The sequence below is a fragment of the Mandrillus leucophaeus genome, unplaced genomic scaffold, assembly GCF_000951045.1.
Source record: "Mandrillus leucophaeus isolate KB7577 unplaced genomic scaffold, Mleu.le_1.0 Scaffold244, whole genome shotgun sequence".
In the NCBI taxonomy this organism is placed as follows: Eukaryota; Metazoa; Chordata; class Mammalia; order Primates; family Cercopithecidae; genus Mandrillus; species Mandrillus leucophaeus.
This window is the reverse complement of record NW_012102521.1, coordinates 212064-234556: the sequence shown is the minus strand read 5'-3', so window position 1 is coordinate 234556 and position 22493 is coordinate 212064. Positions and strand designations below refer to the sequence as shown.

Below are 22493 nucleotides of genomic sequence, written 5' to 3'. Positions count from 1 at the left end.
GTGTGTGTAATCTTGGCTCACTTCAACCTCCACCTCCCAGGCTCAAGTGATCCTCCCACTTTACCCTCCCGAGTAGCTGGGACCACAGGTATGCGCCACCACGCCCAGCTAATTTTTTGTGTTTTTGGTAGACACAGAGTTTTGCCATGTTGTCCAGACTGGTCTGGAACTCCTAAACTCAGGCAATCTACCTGCCTCGGCCTCCCAAAGTGCTGGGATTGCAGGTGTGAGCCACCGCGCCTGGCCTCTGCGACCCTATTTTAACGGCTGCTTAGCCATTCTCTTAACCCTTCTCTAGGCAAGTCATTTCAGGAGAGGTGATACAACAAAAAGGTTAAGAATGTAGACCAAAGTCAGATTTCTGGGTTCAAACCTCATTCCCACCACTTCCTACTATAATCTTGAGCAAGTTACTATTTCCGTGCCTCTCAGCCGCTTCACTAAGAAATGGGAATCTTAATTAACACACTATGTATGTACTTACCTCACAGGGTTGCTAGGAAGATTAAATGAGTTAATAAATACTTAGAAGAATGTCTGGCGTACGGTAAATATTAAATCAATGTTGCCTTTATTATTTGAGGGGTATATTTAGTATTTTAGTATTCTTGAAATGGTCTTTTATCTACCCTTCTCAAAAGGTTCTCTAAAACGTTGTTCTGCGAAATCAGTTCTTGCCACAGGTGATCTTAACAACCTGTCCCAGGTATGTCACAAATACACCTCCACTGTGGTCGAAGCATCCCAAGACCCCAAAAGTGACCTTACACCCTCATCTCTGCCCAGATACATGTGGCTGATGCAGCAAATCCGGAACTCTCTATGGAACCACTTTAGGAAAACCAACCCTAGGAAGATCAAAGTGAAACAGAAATCAGATGATCAAAAATTACTGAAGTGATCCACTTGGTTTCCATAGTTCTTCACCAGTAATTTTTTAATTTCACTTTAGGAAAAAAACATAGTGTCAGGATGATGGGGTTTATCCTGTTTGTACAAAGACCTCATACATTAGAAGAGAGGAGAATCATGGATTTAAATGGACACTCTGACAATATGAGAAGCCATTGCTAAAAACTTAAAACTAGTTCCAAGAAAGGAAATATCTGAGTAAAAAGTGCAAAAAATGAGTTTTTTAGAAAAGCATCTGAATGGCCGGGCGCGGTGGCTCACCCCTGTAATCCCAGCACTTTGGGAGGCCGAGGCGGGCGGATCACGAGGTCAGTAAATCAAGACCATCCTGGCTAACACGGTGAAACCCCGTCTCTACTAAAAAATACAAAAAATTAGCCGGGCGGCCTGTAGTCCCAGCTACTCAGGAGGCTGAGGCAGGAGAATGGCGAGAACCAGGAGGCAGAGCTTGCAGTGAGTTGAGATCGCGCCACTGCACTCCAGCCTGGGCGACAGAGTGAGACTCCATCTCAGGGAAAAAAAAAAAAAAAAAAAAAAGCACCTGAATGTGCCGCTGTGTCAACACTGACTCATTACTGTGCTTTAACACAAATGTCTTACCTTTTCTCTGATTACAGCTGGTTTTAGAGGCCCAACTCAATCGCAGACTCTGATAATTTGTATCTTCATCACAGACCAAAGTTCTAGTCAAACAAAAATCTATAACTGCCATTTAAAAAGAAAAAGACTATAAACACCATGCTAATAAGAGATCATTGCATAATAAATCACAATGCATAGTGATAAAACCATTTGAAGCATGCAGCCTTAAGAATTAGTGAACAGGCAGAAATATCTGGCCACGCACTGACCACTCCTTCTGCCCAGGACGGGGATCTGCTGGTCACATCCTTTCTTGCTGAGAACTGGGAGTCTCTGGGTGTAAAGACTCAACATGTCACAAGAAGGCCTACCTGGACTGCACCCGAAAAGAGCAACGTTCTCCAAAAGAGCATCATTACAACAGTAGTAGAGGAGAGCAGCTGATGCAAGGGACCGCCAGAACTCAAATCCCGCATCTGTGTGTGCCTGTGGGTGGATCTGGTGTCTAGGTATGCGTATGTCTGTCTAGATGGGTGTGTGTGTCTGTGCATCTCTGCACGTGGGTGTGCCTGGCTGGATAAGCTGCCGAGTGTCTCTGCGCTTTAGTATCCTCATCCGTGGCCTACCTCCTCCCCTCCACCCCACCTTTTCCCCTCACACAGCCAAGCACTGGGGATCTCCCATCAGCAACACTTACTCCCCTGGGCCACCCCTTCACTTACTGCCCCATTTCCTCTGCTCTCCTACAGCAAAACACCTGTGGAGTGTTGTCTGCCGCCACCGGTTCTTGGTTCATTTCTTCCCACTCTTTCTTGAGCCCATTCTAAGCAGACGCTTGCTTCCACCAAAGCTGCCCTTGTCAAGGTCACTGACAACAGCCCCGTTGGGAGGTTCTCCTTGATCTGCCATGAGCATCTGATGCACTCCTCCACTCCATCCCCTCAAGACCCTTTCCTACTGGGTGTCTAGGCCCCTGTGCTCACTGGCTTTCTTCCCACTGCTCTGGAGGCCCCTCTGCTCTTATTGCCCACTTTTAAACACTGGGGCTACCTTCCCTCTGTGCACTCCCAGAAGAGTTTGGCCAGGTTTCTGCCTTCCAACACCAGTCACCAGCTGACGCCCCTGCCAGCTGCTCCCTGGCCGTGGTCTCCAAGCTCACACAGCCGGCTGCTTCCATGACACCTCCACCTGAACATCTAGCACACGTCTCAGCCCAAATCTCAGCTCCTCATCTACCCCACCCTGCTCCTTCCACAGCCTTCACCATCTCACAGGAGCCTCCATCCTCCCAGTCTCTCAGGCCACACGTCTAGAGGGCCGACCAAACGTGTCTCTCACAATTTCTCCATCAGACACCTCAGCACGTCCTCACCAGCTCTGCCTTCAGAATCTCCCTGGGATCTGCCCCCACCTCCTGTCCCCTATCGCTACTGTCCTATTCTAAACACCACCGATTCTCGCCTAGATTCTTGTGACACCCTCCTAACTCTCTTCCTTTTATCTCCTTTGCCTCATTCTAGTCTATTCCCAGAGAAATCCTGTTAAGTGAACTTAAATCCTGTTAAGTGAATCCTGTTATATCATTTCTGTTATCAAAACTCACCAAGGATTCTCCATCTTGCCCAGCACAGCAAAGGATGCACCAGGCCCTACGGGCCCTGCTACCTCCAGGCCTCTCTTCAGGCTCCTTTCCCCTGTGTTCACACTAGTCCAGCTGCCCTGGCCTCCTCGCTTGATGGTGCTGTTTCACAACCATCAAGCACACTCTTGCTTTCTCCTACTCTAAACACTCTTTTGCCAGGTACGGACCTGACTCCCTCCCTAACCTCCTTCAGCATGTGACTTGTCACATTCCCTGGTCACTTCACCTACAATCTCAATGGTGCTTCCCTAACACTCCCTACCCAATAACCCCCTCTTTTTTCTTCATATACTCACCATCATGTAACTTACTACATATCTGTATTTATCTACCCACCCCTGAAAGTGTCACGAGAACAAAGGCTTTTGTCTATTTTGCTTACTGCTATTTCCCCGGTACAGAGACAAAACACCTGCTCATTATCATCTGCCCTGGTTTACCCATTCCAGCCACACTGACCGTGTGCTGCTCCTCAAACCCATTCCCCGCACCCCAGCCACCTTTTTGCAAGGCTCACTCCTCATTTCATTCAGGCCTCTATTAAAATGTCACTTCCTCAAAGAGGTAATTCCACATCATCCTATCTGAAAGATCATTTTTTTCCCCGTAACTGTAACCCCTTCCCCTGATTTATTTTCCTACACAACATTGACCTGTACCTGAAATTACAAAGACCTTTTTACCTGCTAAGCGTCCCTCTCTCTCCCACCAGAACGCAGCAGCCATGAGGACTGGACTTTGTCTTATTCACCACTGTACTGCCAGCATTGAGAACAGTGCCTGGCACATGTGTTAGGTTCTCAAATATAAATTAATGAATTTAGAAAACTCATTGATGAAGCAATCTCACGAAGTAATCACAGACACAGATACAGAAAATGGGATGACAAAGCGGGCTGCTCCAGAGTTGACATGGTGTCCTGCCAAGCAACCTTCAGAACTGAGACGGCCTAAGTTCCTCCCCACATCTGCCTCGCTCCAGTCACAGAACTCCACCTGGCAGCCCCAAAGTTGTTTCCCACAAGGCCCAGTGGGAACACCCCAAACACTTCCTACTAGCCAGCTTGCCCTAAAGCATGAAATGGTGCACTCAGAGGAGGAGGTGGTGAACTGAGAGTATGGGAGAAACTACGTAAACCTACTTTTCTCAATTCTATCTTCCAAAACGGGGAGAGATGGGGAGGAAGAGAAGAACAATTCCTGAGTGAGGTGAATAAGCCAATAAACATGGCACTACAGCTAATGCCAGGAGGTAAACAGAAGTATCTTACCATATTTGACATCTGGAACTGTGACAGAACTCTCTGCAATATTGGTGGACAGAATAATCTGTTAAACATCAAAGAAAAAAGCTGACATTTCCACTATATTCTGGACATCATTAGGCAAAGTTTACGAAAATGCAAAAATTATTTTAAAGTTTCTGAATGTAAATATTGAACTCAGATTTCAAAATTAGCCATTTTTCTATTTTATACACATCACAATTGATCAAGAAGCCCCTGGTGAATGGAAAACCAGCCACATACAACACAGCAAGGGCTTAGACACAGGCAAAGGGAGCTGTTCCTGACTTCTGGGGTGGTAGCTTTGGTGGGGTGGAGAAGGGTCCTGGAATTGCCCAGGGGTACAACCAGGTTTCTAGAAGAAGGGCTGTAGCTTGTAGTGGCCCTAGAATACCACTCAAGGCTGCTCCTAGGGATTCCAAAGCAATCCAGGGGCGAGGTTGCCAGCTCAGGCCCCCGATCACCTCAAGCAGCTCTAGAAGGGTCTTGTTAAAACAACTCCATCATTCACACATAATCTGAGATAAAGAAATCCTCCTGAAGCAGGACCTAGAATATGGCTTCTAACCAGTCACCAGAATGGTTTCAGGGACACCAGAACAGTCCCAAAGTTAGAGAAATACTAAAGAAGAATTAAAAGGCATCAGAATTCCTGAATTGAGAAAATAAAAAATCTTAGCTTTTTAGCAAACTGATTTACAAAATAAAACACAAAACTAAACAACATACCTGGCTCATCAGGCAAATACTTGTTTAAGTGACTAACCACTAACTACAGAACACACTGCTGAAATGTGGATTTTTTTTCCTTTTCTTTTTTTTTTTTTTTTTTTTTGAGACAGAGTCTTGTTCTGTCACCCAGGCGGGAGTGCACTGGTGTGATCTCGGCTCACTGCAGCCTCCAACAGCCAGGCATAAGCCTCCTACCTCAGCCTCCCAAGTAGCTGGGACCACAGGTGTGTGCCACTGCACTCAGGTAATTTTTACATTTTTTGTAGAGATGGGGTTTCGCCATGCTACCAGGCTGGCCTCAAACTCCTGAGCTCAAACGATTCACCCGCCTCAGCCTCCCACAGTGCTGGAAACACCAGCATGAGCCACGACACCCAGAAAATATTTTTCATGAGTAGAGTCTCTAAGGAAAATTTACCTAAAGTGCTTAGAACTTGTCTTCCCAGTTTTCCTACCTTTCTGTACCCAGGGACTGGACTTAAAAATACATTATTCTGTTCTTCTAAAGCCACACTTGAATGGAGTGGATAGACCTGCAACCTAAGAAATTACTAAAATAAAATCTCCATAAAGAATAGATACACATGAGATACAAAAATAAATACTGAGATAATTAAAATTATTTAAGGCAGAAACAACACAAGGATTTAGAAGAATACAGCTGTATCATTTTCAACATACCTTTTATGAACCAGGTTTGTGAGAAGTTCATGCATATAGTTTATTTCACCCAGACCTAGGGAAGAAAAAAGTGGAGCAGGGAAATAAACATCTTTGTATTTACTGCTGGAAACCAACTTTTAAATTAAAATGGCATATCTTTCAAAGAAGGCCCTACCAATTCATTTGACTTTTTTATCCTCTTTGCCTAAATATACCAGAAACACAAGTAAAAGTACACAGTGACATTGATTAGTAGTATCTCAAAAATAAAGGGAAAAAACATATTCTTCCAGTTTTCCTTTACATAGCAGTGACTCCCTGTGGGTGTTAACTATATGAGTAATTTTTGCATTTCTTTTTTACCCCCAGATTTTCTAAATTTTCTATAATGAGCATGCAAAATCTTTACAATCAAAAAATAACGTTTGTAAAGTTTTGGTCATGAGGATGTGCTAAACCATTTCTATCAGGCCTCCGTCCTGTCTGCTGAAAGCTAAGCTAGCATGTACTTTTGCCCCACCCTGATTTTCAAATCTGAGTCTGTTATGGGTTGAACTGTGTCCCCTAAAAAGATGTACTGAAGTCCCAACCCCAGTAATCCCGAATGTGGTGTTATTTGGAAACAGAGTCATTGCAGATGTAATTAGTTAAGATGAAGTTATACTGGAATGGGTTGGGCCCTGGTGTCCATACAAGGGAAGAGGCACAGACAAACAGAGAATGCCATGTGATGACAGACACATGAGTGATGCAGCCACAGGTCAAGGAGCACTGGGGACCGATGGCCACTACCAGGAGCTGGAAAGAGGAAGAGGCTCAGAAAGAGCATGGCCCTGCTGACAACTCGACTGTGAACATCTAGCCTCCGAAACAGGGAGAGAACACATGGCTGTTCTTTTAAGCCATTTAGTTTGTGGCACTTTGCTACAGCAGCCCTGGAAAACTACCATAGAACTGTTCACAAAAGATCAATTAACACAGAAATATCTATCAAACTTGAATTCACATGAACATATTAAAAAGATAGCAACCCTAAATGTAAAATATCACTTATAAATATTTCCTTCAGGCAATGTTTAGCAGGTAAAAAGTATTTATCAGCCAGGAGCAGTGGCTCACATCTGCAATCCCAACACTTTGGGAGGCTGAGGCAGATGGATCACTTCATGGAGACCACTAGAGCCTAGCAGCTCGAGACTAGCCTGGGCAACCTAGTTAAACCCTGTCTCTACAAAAAGATACAAAAAAAAAAAAATTTTGGCCAGGCATGCGGGGACACGCCTGTAGTCCCAGCTACTTGGGAGGCGGAAATATCACTTCAGCCCAGGAGGCAGAGGCTGCAGTGAGTCAGGGTCACACCACTGTACTCCAGCCTGGGCAACACAGCAAGACCCTTTCTAAAAAAACGAATGGAATAAAATAAAAAGTACTTATCTCATGTTAGGTATTCTTAAGCTAGTATCAACATGGCTCCACTTTGGTGATGTTTTTCCCCTTAATACAATATTATGCACACAGCAGTCATTTGATATTCTCCAAGGCAAATGCAACACCACCCCACTGTCAGCTAATGGTTCCCTGCATGTAAACAAATCCTTATTGCCTAAGCAAAACATGACAAAAGTTTGAAACTCATATGTTGCATTCCAAAATTAAATAAGCTATTTTCATTGCATGTTTTTCATTCTCCATTATTGTAAGAACAAATCCGTTTATGCTCTATATATTACCTTACAACAGAAAATATTTGAATTATTGTCATAATGTTTCATCAAGCTATACCACTTAAATTAAAAATCAAGTAATTTTGAAAAAGTACAATTTAACATAAATTCACCTTTTCAGAAAGGTATTTTAAAAGCCTGTTTTCTCAAACACTGAGAAGGGAACTCAAGGATTACCCTGATGATTCTCATGGTATTACAATAACAGTATGTTTTACTATTACTAAATAAGCTTTCAATGCAAACTAATGAGTTACCTCACATTTATAACCATATATGTAAAATGCAAATTTAACAAAGCCAAATATTTTACTGGAAATTTTGAAGGTGGCAAGACTGTCTTCAAAAAGTTGAACTCTAGACAAGCATGGTGGTGCGCATCTGTAATCCCAGCTACTTGGGAGGCTTAGGTAGGAGAAATGTTTGAACCCAGGAGGCAGAGGTTGCAGTGAGCCGAGATTGTGCCACTGTACTCCTGCCTGGGCAACAGAGTGAGACTCTGTCTCAAAAAATTAAAAAAAAATTGAACTCTTAATAATTTATTAATAAGAAATCTTTTTAGAAATACAAGGGTTGGCTGGGCACAGTGGCTCACGTCTGTAAACTCAGCACTTTGGGAGGCCACAGAGGGCAGATCACAAGGTCAAGAGATCGAGACCATCCTGGCCAACATGATGAAACCTCATCTCTACTAAAAATACAAAAATTAGCCGGGCATAGTGGTGTACACCTGTAGTCCCAGCTACTTGGGAAGCTGAGGCAGGAGAATCACTGGAACCGAGGAGGAGGAGGTTGCAGTGAGCCGAGATCGTGCCACTGCACTCCAGCCTGGCAACAGAGCAAGACTCCACCTAGAAAAAGGAAAAGGAAAGGAAAGGAAAAAAAAAAGAAATACAAAGATTATAATAAAAAGCCAAACTGAAAGTTACATTTGTTCACATACTCAAAGCGTAAAAAGAACAAAGTCCTGTGGAGAACACTGTCTTTCATAATCTCTGTTAGGCAGAAACTTAGCCTCTCTCCAGAGTATTATGATTCCAAGTCACAAAATTATGACGCTCTTACCTGGCAAAAACACCAACACACTGCTTCGCTCCAACACAAACTGGGCACCCGACCAGGCCTTGTTCCTGGTAAAAATGTGATGTGCACAAATATCAACGAAGGCTAATAACAGTTATTGCTTCTCTACAATCCTAATATTACAGGCTTTTAATCCTGAAAGGCTCTTACAGGTCATCCAGTGCAATGTTCTTTATTGTACGTAAGAAAACACAGAAGCCCAAAGAGATGAGAAAACATCCAAGGCCCCATGGTCATTCAGGGGACCTTAAGCTTTTTGACTCCCAATACTTTCTCCTATCAAAACTTACTATCTGCAGAAGTTTTCCTTGAAATTTAGTTATTATAATCCGGAACTTCAAAGTAGAAAACATTTAAAATAACTACAAGCAAAATTTAAACTTTCAGGAGTCCAAACTACTATTGGAAAGGATTTGTACAGACCAAAATCTCAAATCATCTACTCGCTTCCCTGCTACTGTCAATAAATTTACTTTTGTGTGAATTTAGAACTTTCATTCCTCATAAACCTGTGAGCCCTTCCTACATGCCAAGCCCTCCTCTGTGTAGTCAGGATACAGCAGTAACAAGACAGACAAGCTCCCTGCTCTTTGGAGCTTACATCCTAACTGGAGAGACAGACAAGAAACAAGAAAACAGGCAAGGCACCTTCAGTTTAGCAATAAGACAAAAAGAAACACCTGGGGAAACACAATAAGCAGTGCTAAGGGAAGGCATATGTATGGAGCGCTCTCAGAAGGGCTGGCTGGGAAGGCCCTCTCCGGGGAAGTAACAGGAGCTGAGGAGGGAGCCATGGAAAAGCCATGCGATGGCAATCCAGGCAATGCCTGGGAACACTCACTACAAAGGAGAAAGGGGTGTGAGGGGTAAACCAGTCGCTGCAGCACAGGCGGCTCAGCGTCCATGGTCACTGCTCCTGCTGCTCATCCATCTCTCCCTGTGAGTGTGAGCCACATGTATGACCTCAGGCAACAGCCACCACCATAAAAAACACAGGCCTGGTTTGTAGATGGGCCTGCATGGGATGCTGGCAACAGCCAAGGTGAACATCTGCTGCATCACAGCCCCACCCAGAGGAAAGGCTCACACACAGTGAGTGGGGAAGGGAGCTCTTCCCAGTGAGCAGAGGTCAGGCAGTCCATCCGGTGGTACCACTTCGGGTGGAAGGAGACATGGCCATGAGGTTGGGTTCACCCCAATCAACAAGCAGAGGCTAGTAATAGCTTGGTCAGCTGGTCAGGGATGTGGAAATGGCAAGACTGATAATAAGGAGATCTGATGGAGAGGTACCAAGAAATGCCCACAAGGCAGTCACAGTGAAGGAGGCTTTCAGTCATCAGACAGGCCGGAGGCCCTGCCTGTGGATGTGACCCAGCCTCCTTCTCCAGTACCCCCAGGGTTAGACAATGCACAGAGTGGATGGGTAGCATGGATGAAGGCTTACACACAAACTCAACACCACGCACTTTCCTGAGATGAGACTCATCCGGCTGCTGCCATCACTGGATGCCAACCACACAACAGCAAGGGCCAGTACCAAGTCCCAAATATGGCACAATTCCCTGGGGGACCAGTCCAGCCAGCTGAAGATAGGCTGATTCCATCATGAAGGAGATACTGATTTACCTTCATGGAAATAGACACAGATCCAATTCTGGATTCAGATCTGCCTTCTCTGCACCTAAAGTTTCTGTCGTACCCCCATCCATGGACCTAAAGATGCCTTTCTCGCTTCCATTATTTCCTGCACAGCATGGCCTCCTGCCAAGGAACTCAGTTTAGTGGTCAATGGACTCACGAAATTCAATGGTATTACCATGCATCCAAAAGCAGTTGGCTTAAAAGAAAGATGAAATGCCCATTAAAGGCTCAGTTATTGTGCCAGTCCTACAGGAAGTCATAAAAGCCATAATGAAATTCAAGGACAAGGTGAAATCTTGAAAGTAGCAAGAGAAAAATGACATGCCACACACAAAGAAAACCCCAATAAGATTAACAGCTGAATTCTCAGCAGAAACAATGGAAGCCAGAAGGCAGTGGGATGACATATTCAGAGTGCTGGAAGACACAATTGTCAATCAAGATTCCTATATTCAGTAAAACTCTCAATAATGAAGACTAAATAAAGATTGTCCCTTGGCCAGGCGCAGTGGCTCACACCTGTAATCCCAGCACTTTGGGAGGCCAAGGCGGGTGGATCACCTGAGGTCGGGAGTTCAAGACCAGCCTGACCAACAAGGAGAAACCCCGTCTCTACTAAAAATACAAAATTAGCCAGGCATGGTAGTGCATGCCTATAATCCCAGCTACTCAGGAGGCTGAGGCAGAGAATTGCTTGAACCCGGGAGGTGGAGGTTGCAGTGAGCCGAGATTGTGCCACTGCACTCCAGCCTGGGCAAAGAGAGTGAAATTCCGTCTCAAAAAAAAAAAAAAAAAAGATTGTCCCAGATAAACAAAAAAAAGAGATTTTTTTTTGGGCAGCAGACCCACCTTACTAGAAATACTAAAGGAAGTTTTTTGTGCTGAAAACAGCTGACCCCAGAGAGTATTTCAAATCCACATGAACGAAGAAAGAGAACTGGTAAAGGTAATTAGGTAATGACAAAAGATACTGTAAATACATATTTTGCCTCCTTCCTTCTCCTTAGGCGATTTTAAAAGCAACTGGATACAAAAATTAGCAGGGCATGGTGGCAAGCACCTGTAGTCCCAGCTACTCACGAGGCTGAGGTGGGAGGATCAATTGAGCCCAGGAGGTCAAGGCTGCTGTGAGCCACGATCACTCCATGTACCCAGCCTGCTCAACACAGTGAGAACTTGTCTCAAAAAAAAAAAAAGTAAAATGCTACATTGCAAAATACGTATTAAATGCAAAAGAAAGCAGTAAAAGAGAAACAGAGAAACAAAAAGAATATGAGACACACAGAAAGCAAAAAGCAAAATGGCCAACATAAATTCAACTATATCAGTGACAAAATTAAATGTAAATGGATTAAACAATGTAAATGGATTAAACAACCCAATCAAAAGGCAGAGATTGTTAGATTAATTTTAAAAATAGGGGCTGGGCACGGTGTCATACCTGTAATCCCAGAACTTTGGGAGGCCGAGGCGGGTGGATCATGAGGTCAAGAGATCAAGACCATCCTGACTAACATGGTGAAACCCGTGTCTACTAAAAATACAAAACTTAGCTGAGCATGGTGGCGGGTGCCTGTAGTCCCAGCTACTCAGGAGGCTGAGGCAGGAGAATCACTTGAACCCAGGAGGCGGAGGCGGAGGCTGCAGTGGGCCGAGATCACACCACTGCACTACAGCCTGGTGACAGAGCAAGACTCCATCTCAAAAATATATATATATATGATCCCACTCAGGATATGTTGTCTACAGGAGATACACTTTAAATGCAAAGACACTAAGTAGATTGAAAGTAAAAGAATGAAAAAATACGTGTCATGCAAACAGCAAACTACAGAAAAGTGAAGTAGCTATACTAATACACAAAATAGGTCTTAAAATTAAGTGTTATGAGAGATAAGAGGGGCATTTCATACTGATAAATGGGTGAATCAATCAGGAAGATAAAACAGGTATAAACATATATGCACCTAGCAACAGAGACCCAAAATACATAAAGCAAAAACTGACAGAAAAGATTGAAGAAATAGGCAATTCAATAACAATTGTTGAGGATATCATTATCTCATTTTCGATAATATATAGAGCAACCGGGCAGAAGATCAAGAAGCAGAAGACCTGAACAACACAGTAAGTTAACTACACCTAAAAGACATTTATAGAACACTCCATCTAACAACAACAGAGTGACATTATTCTCAAGTGCACATGTAATATTCTCCAGAACAGTCTACATGCTAGGCATACAAGAAACCTCAATAAATTTAAAAGAACAGAAATAATTCTCCAACCACAATAGAATGAAATTCAAAATGCATAACAGGAAAAATAGGGAGAAATTCACGAATATGTGCAAATTAAACACCACACTCCTAAAAAGCAATAAACCAAAGAAAAAATCAAAACGGAAATGAGAAAATACTCTGAGATAAATGAAAATGAAGACACAACATAGCAGAAACTAATGGGACACAGCTAAAGCAGAACACAGCAGGAAATCTGGAAGATGAATGAACAAACTGTGGTACATCCAGACAATGGAATTTGGCACTAAAAATAAATGAGCTATCTAAGCTATGAAAAGACATAAAGGGAGCTAAATACATATTACTAAGTAGAAGAAGGCAACATGAAAAGGATACATACTACATAATTTCAACTACATGATATCCTGGAAAAGGCAAAACTATGGAGACAGATGTAGTAAAATTGGTGCTGTAAAGGCTCAATCATACGATATATATACAGGTTTTTTGCTTGTTTTTGTTTTTGTTTTTGAGACAGAGTCTTGCTCTGTTGCCAGGCTGGGAACTGCACTCAACATGGCTTTAATTATTTAAAATAGAAATTTCCAATTTAAAAAATTCCGAAATACTAACCTGATTTTAAAATATGTACAGTAACTACTGAAAAAGTACCTATAGTTATAACCTTCTTATAAAAACACTAAAAAGTTTCCAAATGAATAATTTTTTAAATCACATATACATTAAAGTGCATTACCAACTGAAGTGTCTCTTACCCATTCTCCTTCATATCCAAGTCATCAAACATCTGAATGAGAGAGATAGCAACTTCATATATATCCTTAGTTATCACCGGTTCCTCCAGGAGATGAGGAGAGAGCTAAAAATAGTGAAAGAAAAAAGTCACAATACCAAAACAGGATTACAGAAGAAAACTGGGGTTGGATGGGAGTGGCTCTCATTGTTAGTACAACACTGTAACAAACTCTCTAAATAAAAGTTCTTGGTTTTTATTAGCAGCAATGTCTGAACACGTGCTGTGTGCCAAGCACTGCTCAGGACAGCGGACACATGAAGTACCATACTCATCAATTTCCTTGCCCAGTCACCAGAGCAAGAATGGCTCAGAGAGCCCAGACATGCACAGGCAGTGTGTTCAGCAGGATGTCTATTTTGAAGACATCAATTAAGTTACACCAAAGGTCTATGGAACCCAGGAGGAGTTCCTGATCTCAAAGCCAGTGCCCTTCCCCTCTTTCAAAACCCTACCTCAAAGAGCACTAAGATTTCCCTAAGATTTCATGTGTGAAAAGTTACCTTGTATATCAAAAGTACCAGAAAACTGTAACATCACATCCATATCTACCAATGTGTGGTGATAACATTACCACATGATAAGGTATCCGTCTACCAAGGTTTAGGGATTCCTTGACTATTTTGTCATTAAAGCAAAGACACCAAGACCAGATAATGTAAACTTGCCCCTCAGGCACTGTTACCAAATACTGGGCACCAACCACAAGCGGCAAACTCCCCAAGTCAGGCTGTGCATTAGTCCATCTTCACGCTGCTGATAAAGACATACCCAAGACTGGGTAGTTTACAAAAGAAAGAGGTTTACTGGACTTACAGTTCCACATGGCTGGGGAAGCCTCACAATCATGGCAGAAGGCAAGGAGGAGCAAGTCACATCTTACATGGATGGCAGCAGGCAAAGAGAGAGAGCTTGTGCAAGGAAACTCTCCCTTACAGAACCATCAGATTTCATGAGACTTACTATCGTAAGAACAGCACAGGAAGGACCTGCCCCCATGATTCAATTACCTCCCACTGGGTCCCCCCACAACAGATGAGAATTCAAAATGAGATTCGGGTGGGGACACAGCTAAACCATATCATTCTGCCTCTGGCCCCTCCCAAATCTCATGTCCTCACATTTCAAAACACAATCACGCCTTCCCAACAGTACCCCCAAAGTCTTTACTCATTTCGGCATTAACTCAAAAGTCCACAGTGCCAAGTCGCAACGCAAGTTAGTTACTTCCTAGATACAATGGGGGTACAGGCATTGGGTAAACACAGCCTTCCAAATGTGAGAAATCGGCCAAAATAAAGGGGCCACAGGTCCCAAGCAAGTCCAAAATCCAGCGGGTTAGTCAAATCTTAAAGCTCCAAAATGATCTTCTTTGACTCTATGTCTTACATCCAGGTCACGCTGATGCAAGAGGTGAGTTCCCACGGTCTTGCGCAGCTCCACCCCTGTGGCTTTGCAGGGTACAACCTCCCTCCTGGCTGCTTTCATGGGCTGGCACTGAGTGTCTGTGGCTTTTCCAGACGCATGGTACAAGCTGTCGGTGGATCTATCATTCCGGGGTCTGGAAGACAATGGCCCTCTTCTCACAGCTCCATTAGGTGGTGCCCCAGTTGGGGCTCTGCATGGAGGCTTGAACCCCACATTTCCCTTCTGCACTGCTCTAGCAGAGGTTCTCCATGACAGCCCCGCCCCTGCCGCAAACTTCTACCCTGACATCCAGGCATTACCACACATCTTCTGAAATTTAGGCAGAGGTTCCCAAACCCCAATTCTTGACTTCTGTGCACCCGCAGCCTCAACATGTGGGAGCTGCCAAGGCTTGAGGCTTGTACCCTCTGAAGCCATGGCATGAGCTCTTTGTTGGCCTCTTTCAGCCACAGCTGGAGCAGCTGGGAGACAGGGCACCAAGTCCCTAGGCTGCACACAGCAGAGGGGCCCTAAGCCCGACCCACGAAACCACTTTTTCCTCGTAGGCCTCCAGGCCTATGATGGGAGGGGCTGCCGTGAAGACCTCTGACATGCCCTGGAGATATCTTCCCCATTGTCTTGGGGATTAACATTTGGCTCCTCATTACTTATGCATATTTATGCAGCTGACTTGAACTTCTCAGAAAATGGGATTTTCTTTTCTATTGCATTGTCAGGCTGCAAATTTTCCAAACTTTTATGCTCTGTTCTGTTTCCCTTTTAAAACTGAATGCCTTTAACAGAACCCAAGAGACCTCTTGAATGCTTTGCTGCTTAGACATTTCTTCCATCAGATACCCTAAATCATCTCGTTCAAGTTCAAACTTCCACAAATCTTTAGGGCAGGGCAAAAAAGGCATCAGTCTCTGCTAAAACATAACAAGAGTCACCTATACTCCAGTTTCCAACAAGTTCTTCATCTCCATCTGAAACCACCTCAGCCTGGATTTCATTCTCCATATCACTATCAGCATTTTGTTCAAAGCCATTCAACAAACCTCTAGGAAGTTCCAAACTTTCCCACATTTTCCTGTCTCCTTCTAGTCCCTCCAAACTGTTCCATCATCTGCCTTTTTACTGAGTAACAAGTTGCTTCCACATTTTGGGTATCTTTTCAGCAGTGCCCCACTCTACTGCTACCAATTTACTATGGGTGTGACTGTCCAGCTTTCCCGGAGCTGAGGCCACAACTACACAAGCATCTTTCTACAGTATCCAGCACAACAGATGTCTCTGAATTTCTGAAAAGTCTATTTTATAGTAATCTTGGGTTTTTTCACCCACAGTAAGAAGCTTTTTTAATTAATAATTTTACTTGTTAAATACTATGTGCAAAACATTGCATTTGATTTTGATGAGGACAAATCAAAAGAAGTCTTCAGGTGATCAGAGAGGCCAATCACAGAGGCAAACTGTTTTTCCAATTTTTACTTAGAGTAAATTAAGTCAGCTAGTTTCCAAATAATTTATAAAAGTTGACTTTTACGCTGGGCACGGTGGCTCATACCTGTAATCCTAGCACTTTGGGAGGCCGAGCCAGGTGGATCATTTGAGGTCAGGAGTTCAAGACCAGCCTGGCCAACATCGTAAAACCCCATGTCTACTAAAAATACAAAAGTTAGCCAGGTGTGGTGACACACACCTGTGATCCCAGCTACTCGGGAGGCTAAGGCAGGAGAATCACTCGATCCTGGGAGGCAGAGGTTACAATCAGCTGAGATCGCACCACTACACTCAAGCCTGGGCAACAGAGTGAAACCTTGTCTCAAAAAAATAAAAGTTGACTTTTATTAATAATTTTGAAAAAGCATGTTTAATAAATCTATTCCTAATATTTAACCCTTTATTGAGGCGGAGTCTTGCTGTGTTGCCCAGGCTGGAGTGCGGTGGCATGATCTCGGCTCACTGCAACCTCCGCCTCCCAGGTTCAAGCGATTCTCCTGCCTCAGCCTCCTGAGTAGCTGGGATTACAAATACCCACCACTATGCCCGGCTAATTTTTGCATTTTTAGTAGAGACAGCCTTGTTGCCCAGGCTGGTCTCAAACTTCTGACCTCAAGTGCTCCTCCCACCTCAGTCTCCCAAAGTGCTGGGATTACAGGCAGGAGCCACTGTGCCCAGCCATAATATTTAACTTTTATCTTAGCTTTCTACTTTATCCAAATAATAATATTTGTCACAACACAACTACACAAAAAAGAAATAGGAAAAAAAAAAGCATACTTTTCACAAACACCAACAGTGGCATCCAAACTCATCTAGAAGTTTTTTCCTACAAACAAGCCATGTAAAAGGCATGGCACTGACTCACAAGTTATTTCACTTAGTTCCAAGCCAGTGAATATTTTTTGAGCACACTGATAAGATACCAAACACAGCCTGCTTCTCTAAGCCAGGCCTGAGACAACAATGAGGCACACCGGTTGCTGGCCCACTGACCCACTTGCTGAATCGTCCCCTCCTGTGTGCTGCGATAGGGATGAAACATGAGAGACAGTGCCTCTGCTTTCCTACACTGCACAGCAGTAAGTCAAGGCACACTATGTCAGGGGAGATGCTCTGACAAAAAGCGAGGCAGGGGACAGGGATAGGGACATGGTGGGGGCACCATGATAATTCATACAGATGGAGTCAAGGAGGGGCTCTGCCATTCCTCTCACAGAAGTGCTCAGCCAGTGTGACTCTGTCCACACAGCAAGGCACAGCGACAGTGTTTCTGTCCCAAGCCGAAGCCTGGGAAGTTGGCACATCCGCCGCACATGCAGCCTATGAGACAGTGGGCGCCGCAAGTAGAGGGGGAAATAAATGGTGCCAAGACACTCACATTGGAGGAGGAGGACCTCTTACCCTATGTCAATACAAAATCCATCTTAAGTGGATTCAAGACCTAAAGATGAAAAACAAAGCCATAAACTGGATTATGTAAAGCTGCGCCCTAAGGTGGAGAGGTGAGGGCCAAAAGTGACATGCTGCAGGTCAGGCGCAGTGGCTCATGTCTGTAATCCCAGCACTTTGGGAGGCCGAGGCAGGAGGATCACCTGAGGTCAGCTCAAGACTAGCCTGGCCAACATAGTGAAACCCCGATTCTACTAAAAATACAAAAATTAGCCAGGCATGGTAATGTATGCCTATAATCCCAACTACTCGGAAGGCTGAAGCAGGACAATCACTTGATTGGGAGGCAGAGGCTGCAGTGAGCCGAGAGCACACCACTGCTCTCCAGCCTGGGTGACAGAGCAAGGCTCTGTCTCACAAAAAAAAAAAAAAAAAAAAATGTGACACACAGCGAGTCCAGGTGGGGCGGGGGACATGCTCTACTACTGGACCTGGGTTGTTGATCACGGATGTTCATTTCACAGTTTCACTACAGTACACATTTACATTTTATGTAACCCTTTTTCTAAGGGTGTTCTTTCACAATTTTTTTTTTTTTAAACGGAGTTTTGCTCTTGTTGCCCAGGCTAGAGTGCAATGGCACGATCTTGGCTCACCACAACCTCTGCCACCTGGATTCAAGCGATTCTCCTGCCTCAGCCTCCCAAGTAGCTGGGATTACAGGCGTGTGCCACCATGCCCGGCTAATTTTGTATTTTTAGTAGAGAGGGGGTTTCTCCGTGTTGGTCAGGCTGGTCTCGAACACCTGACCTCAGGTGATCCGCCCACCTCGGCCTCCCAAAGTGCTGGGAATACAGGCATGAGCCACTGCACTCGGCCTCCTTCACGATTTTTTCAGAAGCTGAATATAAAGGATGAAAAGGATTCTCCAAAGGACACTGAAAGGAAACAGCCACAGTTGGTAACAGAAAAAAACAGGAGGGCACCACAGAACCTGAAGAGAGGGTCAGTTTCAAGAATTAAAGTGGCCAACAGTGTCAAATATTGCAGAAAGGCCAGGTAAGTTTAGGGCTGAGCTCTCCTAACGACAAGGAGGTCATTAGGGACCCTGGCAGGTGCAGTCTGAGTGGGAACAGGGGACACCACCCTGCAATAAATGAGTTGCCTGTGGGAGCTAGAAAAGTAAAGAATGTGAGAGTCCACAGGTCAGAAAAGGCTGGAGAGCAGCCTGAGACCTAAGGTGGGTGTTGGCAAAGGCGAAAGAGCTTCAGTTATGTTTCAATGTGAACAAGAAAAGGACAGCAGAGAAAGATACATTAATGGTAACAATGGGGAGGGGGAAACAGCAGATCAGATGAGGTTCCTAAGAAGGTAAGAAAGATGAGACATGAAACCCAGGAGGCACGGCTGGAGCTCCATGAAGAAAGGGGGCTTCCCCTTGTAACAGCAGACAGTGTGGTGAGGTAACATGGCAAGAGTAGTGACAGTAACACATCTGAAATTTCAACCAAGGTCCTCTGAGTCTGAAAGCTGTATAATAGGATCTATACAAAATATCATTTTTATAAGCTCAAAATTAATAGACTGCCCCTGACTTACAATGATTCAACTTATATTTTTAGACTTTACAATGATATGAAACCATTCTGCTTTTTACTTTTAGTGCAGTATTTAATAAGTAACATGAGATAGTCAACACCTTATTATAAAATAGGCCTTGTATTTAGTGATTTTGCCCAACTATAGGCTAAATAAGTGTTCTGAACTCATTCAAGGTAGGCGAGGAGGATAGGTGTATTAAATGCATTTTCAGCTTAATGATTTCAACTCACAACGGTTTTATCAGGCCATACCCCCATTACAAGTCAAGGAACATCTGTATATAGCTAAGTGTTGCATATTCATTCACTGAAATATTTACTGAGCACCTATCAGGCACCAAAAACAAGATGTTGGATAAATATTGCTAAAGCTGGACATTCTCTATTCTACCGAACATAACCCATCCGTGAGGCAAGGGGGCCCTGGTTGCCTAGAAGCTGGGTTGTCTTGACCACACAGGCCCAGACAGCAAATGGCAAGGCCTGACCCAGCTCCTCAGCGGGTCCACAAGGAAGCATCTAAGTGTTGTGAGCTCTGACAGAAAATACACAATGAACATCAATAGGAATTAATTAGACTTCAGCCAGCTGGAAAGAAGACTGGTAAACCATCATCACTCTCACATTTCAAACTAGTCAGAGGCCAGGCATGATGGCTCATGCCTGTAATCCCAGCACTTTGGGAGACCAAGGCAAGAGGATCACTTGAGGACAGGAGTTCAAGATCAGCCTGGGCAACAGAGCAAGACCCCATCTCCACACACACAAAAAAAATTTAGTCAGTCAGTCATGGTGGTATGCATCTGTAGTTATAGCTGCTTGGAAGGCTGAGATGGGAGAATCTCTTGAGCCAAGGAGTTCAAGGTTACAGTGAGCTATGATCACACCACTGCACTCCAGCCTAGGTAACAGAGCAAGACCCAATCTCAAAGAAAAAAAAAAAAAAGAGTCAGAAAATGCAAAATGTTTAAATGTTGTAAATCTAAGTGCTACCACCTCCCTACCTTGAATAGAGCCTCACCTGGCTACTTGTTTCTCAAGAGTACAATGTGGAAAGGAGGCAGTAATGCACAATGCAGAAACCTGGCAAACACAGCTTTTCCAGTGATTAAAATCTGCGTCATCAGTGCTATAGTTTGTCTCCTCCAAATCTCATATTGACATTTGATTCCAGTGTTGGAGGTGGGGCCTAATAGCAGGTGTGTGGGTCATGGGGGCGGATGCCTCATAGATTAATGCCCTCCCTTGACGGGGAGACTGAGTTCTCATTGTTATTAGTTCCTACCAGAGTTTCCCTGATAGCTGATTGTTACAAAAAGCCTGGCACACCCACCTTCTTCCAATCTCACCATGTGATCTCTGTACACGTCAGCTCCCTGAGCAGAAGCCAGTGCCATGGTTCTTGTACAGCCTGCAGAACTGTGAGCCAAATAAACCTCTTTCTTTTATAAATTACCCAGACTGAGGTATTCCTTCATAACAGTGTTAAATACTATTCACAATAGCCAAGATATGGAATCAACCTAGGTGTACAACAGATGGAGAAAGAAAATGGAGAATATATACACAACGGAGTATTATCCAGCCATAAAAACTGTGAAATCCTGTCATTTGCAGCAACATGGATGAAACTGGAGGACATTATGTTAAGTGAAATAAGCCAGGAACAGAAAGTTAAACACCACATGTTCTCATGTGGAAGCTAAAAAACAGTTTATTTAATAGAAGTAAAGAGTAGAGCAGAAGATACTAGAGGCTGGGAAGGGCAGGGGAAAGGAGGCAATAGGGACATTTGTTAAAGGATACAAAAGGAGCTAGATAGGAGGAGAAAGCTCCAGTGTTTTACAGATAACAATAATACGTAGTTTTCAAATAGCTATAGGAGGCTACTGAATGTTCCCAACACACACATACACACAAAAATGTTTGATACAATAGACATGCTAGTTACAGAGCTCATTACCATGCATTGTATGTATCACATCACTATGTACTCCATGAATTATCTGACAATTTAAATTTTTTTAATTAAAAAATATTAAACAGACTTAAGACAACATACTTAAAGACAACAAAATCATGTTGATAGTGTATACCCTTGATATGTGACAAAAATGGCACCTCGGCCTGTGGTCTTCCTCCCTAAAACCAATAACCTCAGTCTAACCATGAGAAAAACATCAGTTGAATTCCAGTATAAGGGTGTCCTACAGAATGCCTGACCAGTACTCTTCAAAATCATCTAAGTCATAAAAAACGAGGAAAGTCTGAGAAACTACCACAGCCAAGGGGAGCCTAAGGAAACATGGCGACCAAATCTAACGTAGCATCCTGGATGGGATCACGGAACGAAGGACATTATGGAAAAACCAGTCAAACCAAATAAAGTGAAGTTTAGTTAGTAGGTTTTTTAAAGAGTTACTAAGTAAATTTTAACTACAGAATCTAGGTAATGGGCATACAGGTGTTCACTATAAAATTCTTTCAACTTTTCTGTTTTTTTTGAAATACCATCATTTAAAAAGTTGGAAAAATAAAGTGCTACATTTACTGGCCATCACTGGCCTGCCTTTGACATAATTAGATCTGACAAAATATGTCTTCTTATGGTAAATGAAGCCTATCAGCCATCTCATTGTAGTAAAGACTAGTGTTTAACATCACAGACGTTTTTAACAAAAGTTAAACTCCTATACAAAGCATTTGACAGTGTCCATCAAAATTTCAAACATATATAACCTTTGACCTAGCAATTCCACTTTCAAAAATTAATATTCTAGAAAGGTATACACAGGGGGTCTTGACAGAAAGGCGCTTTACTCCCCAGGGGACATGTGGCAATGTCTAGAAACATTTTTGGTTGTCTTAAGTGGAAGGCGGAGAAGGATGATATTTGCATCCAGTGGGTGGAGGCAGGGAAGCTACAAAACATCCTACAATGGAGAGGACTTTCCCCACCACAAAGAATTATCTGGCCCAAAATGTCAATAGTGCAGAGGCTGAGAAGCCCTGGCCTACAATATACACTTTCATATGTGTGACATGATATGTGTGCAAGGTTACTCACTGGAGCACTATTTGTAATGAGACCAGAAACATCAGATATTAGTTAATAAAGAATGGTGTATATATAATACACATGAATGAATGTCACGTAGCTCTTAAACAAGGAAGAAAAAACAATATAGTGATATGAAAATATTTGAGGCCGGGCGCGGTGGCTCATGCCTGTAATCCCAGCATTTTGGGAGGCCAAGGTGGGTGGATC

The 22493-nt window shown here is 43.5% G+C and overlaps 1 protein-coding gene across 1 annotated transcript in view; it reads right to left on the bottom strand.

The window, feature by feature from the left end:
• Window positions 1–22493, bottom strand: part of TDRD9 (tudor domain containing 9) — a 101040-nt gene that overhangs the window by 54376 nt on the left and 24171 nt on the right. The window contains exons 7-12 of the mRNA XM_011982882.1: window positions 13285–13388; window positions 8607–8671; window positions 5836–5890; window positions 5610–5694; window positions 4408–4465; window positions 1513–1617 (exon numbers count right to left, since the gene is read on the bottom strand). Coding sequence (XP_011838272.1) covers window positions 1513–1617; window positions 4408–4465; window positions 5610–5694; window positions 5836–5890; window positions 8607–8671; window positions 13285–13388 — 472 coding nt within the window. The remainder of the gene's footprint in view (window positions 1–1512; window positions 1618–4407; window positions 4466–5609; window positions 5695–5835; window positions 5891–8606; window positions 8672–13284; window positions 13389–22493) is intronic.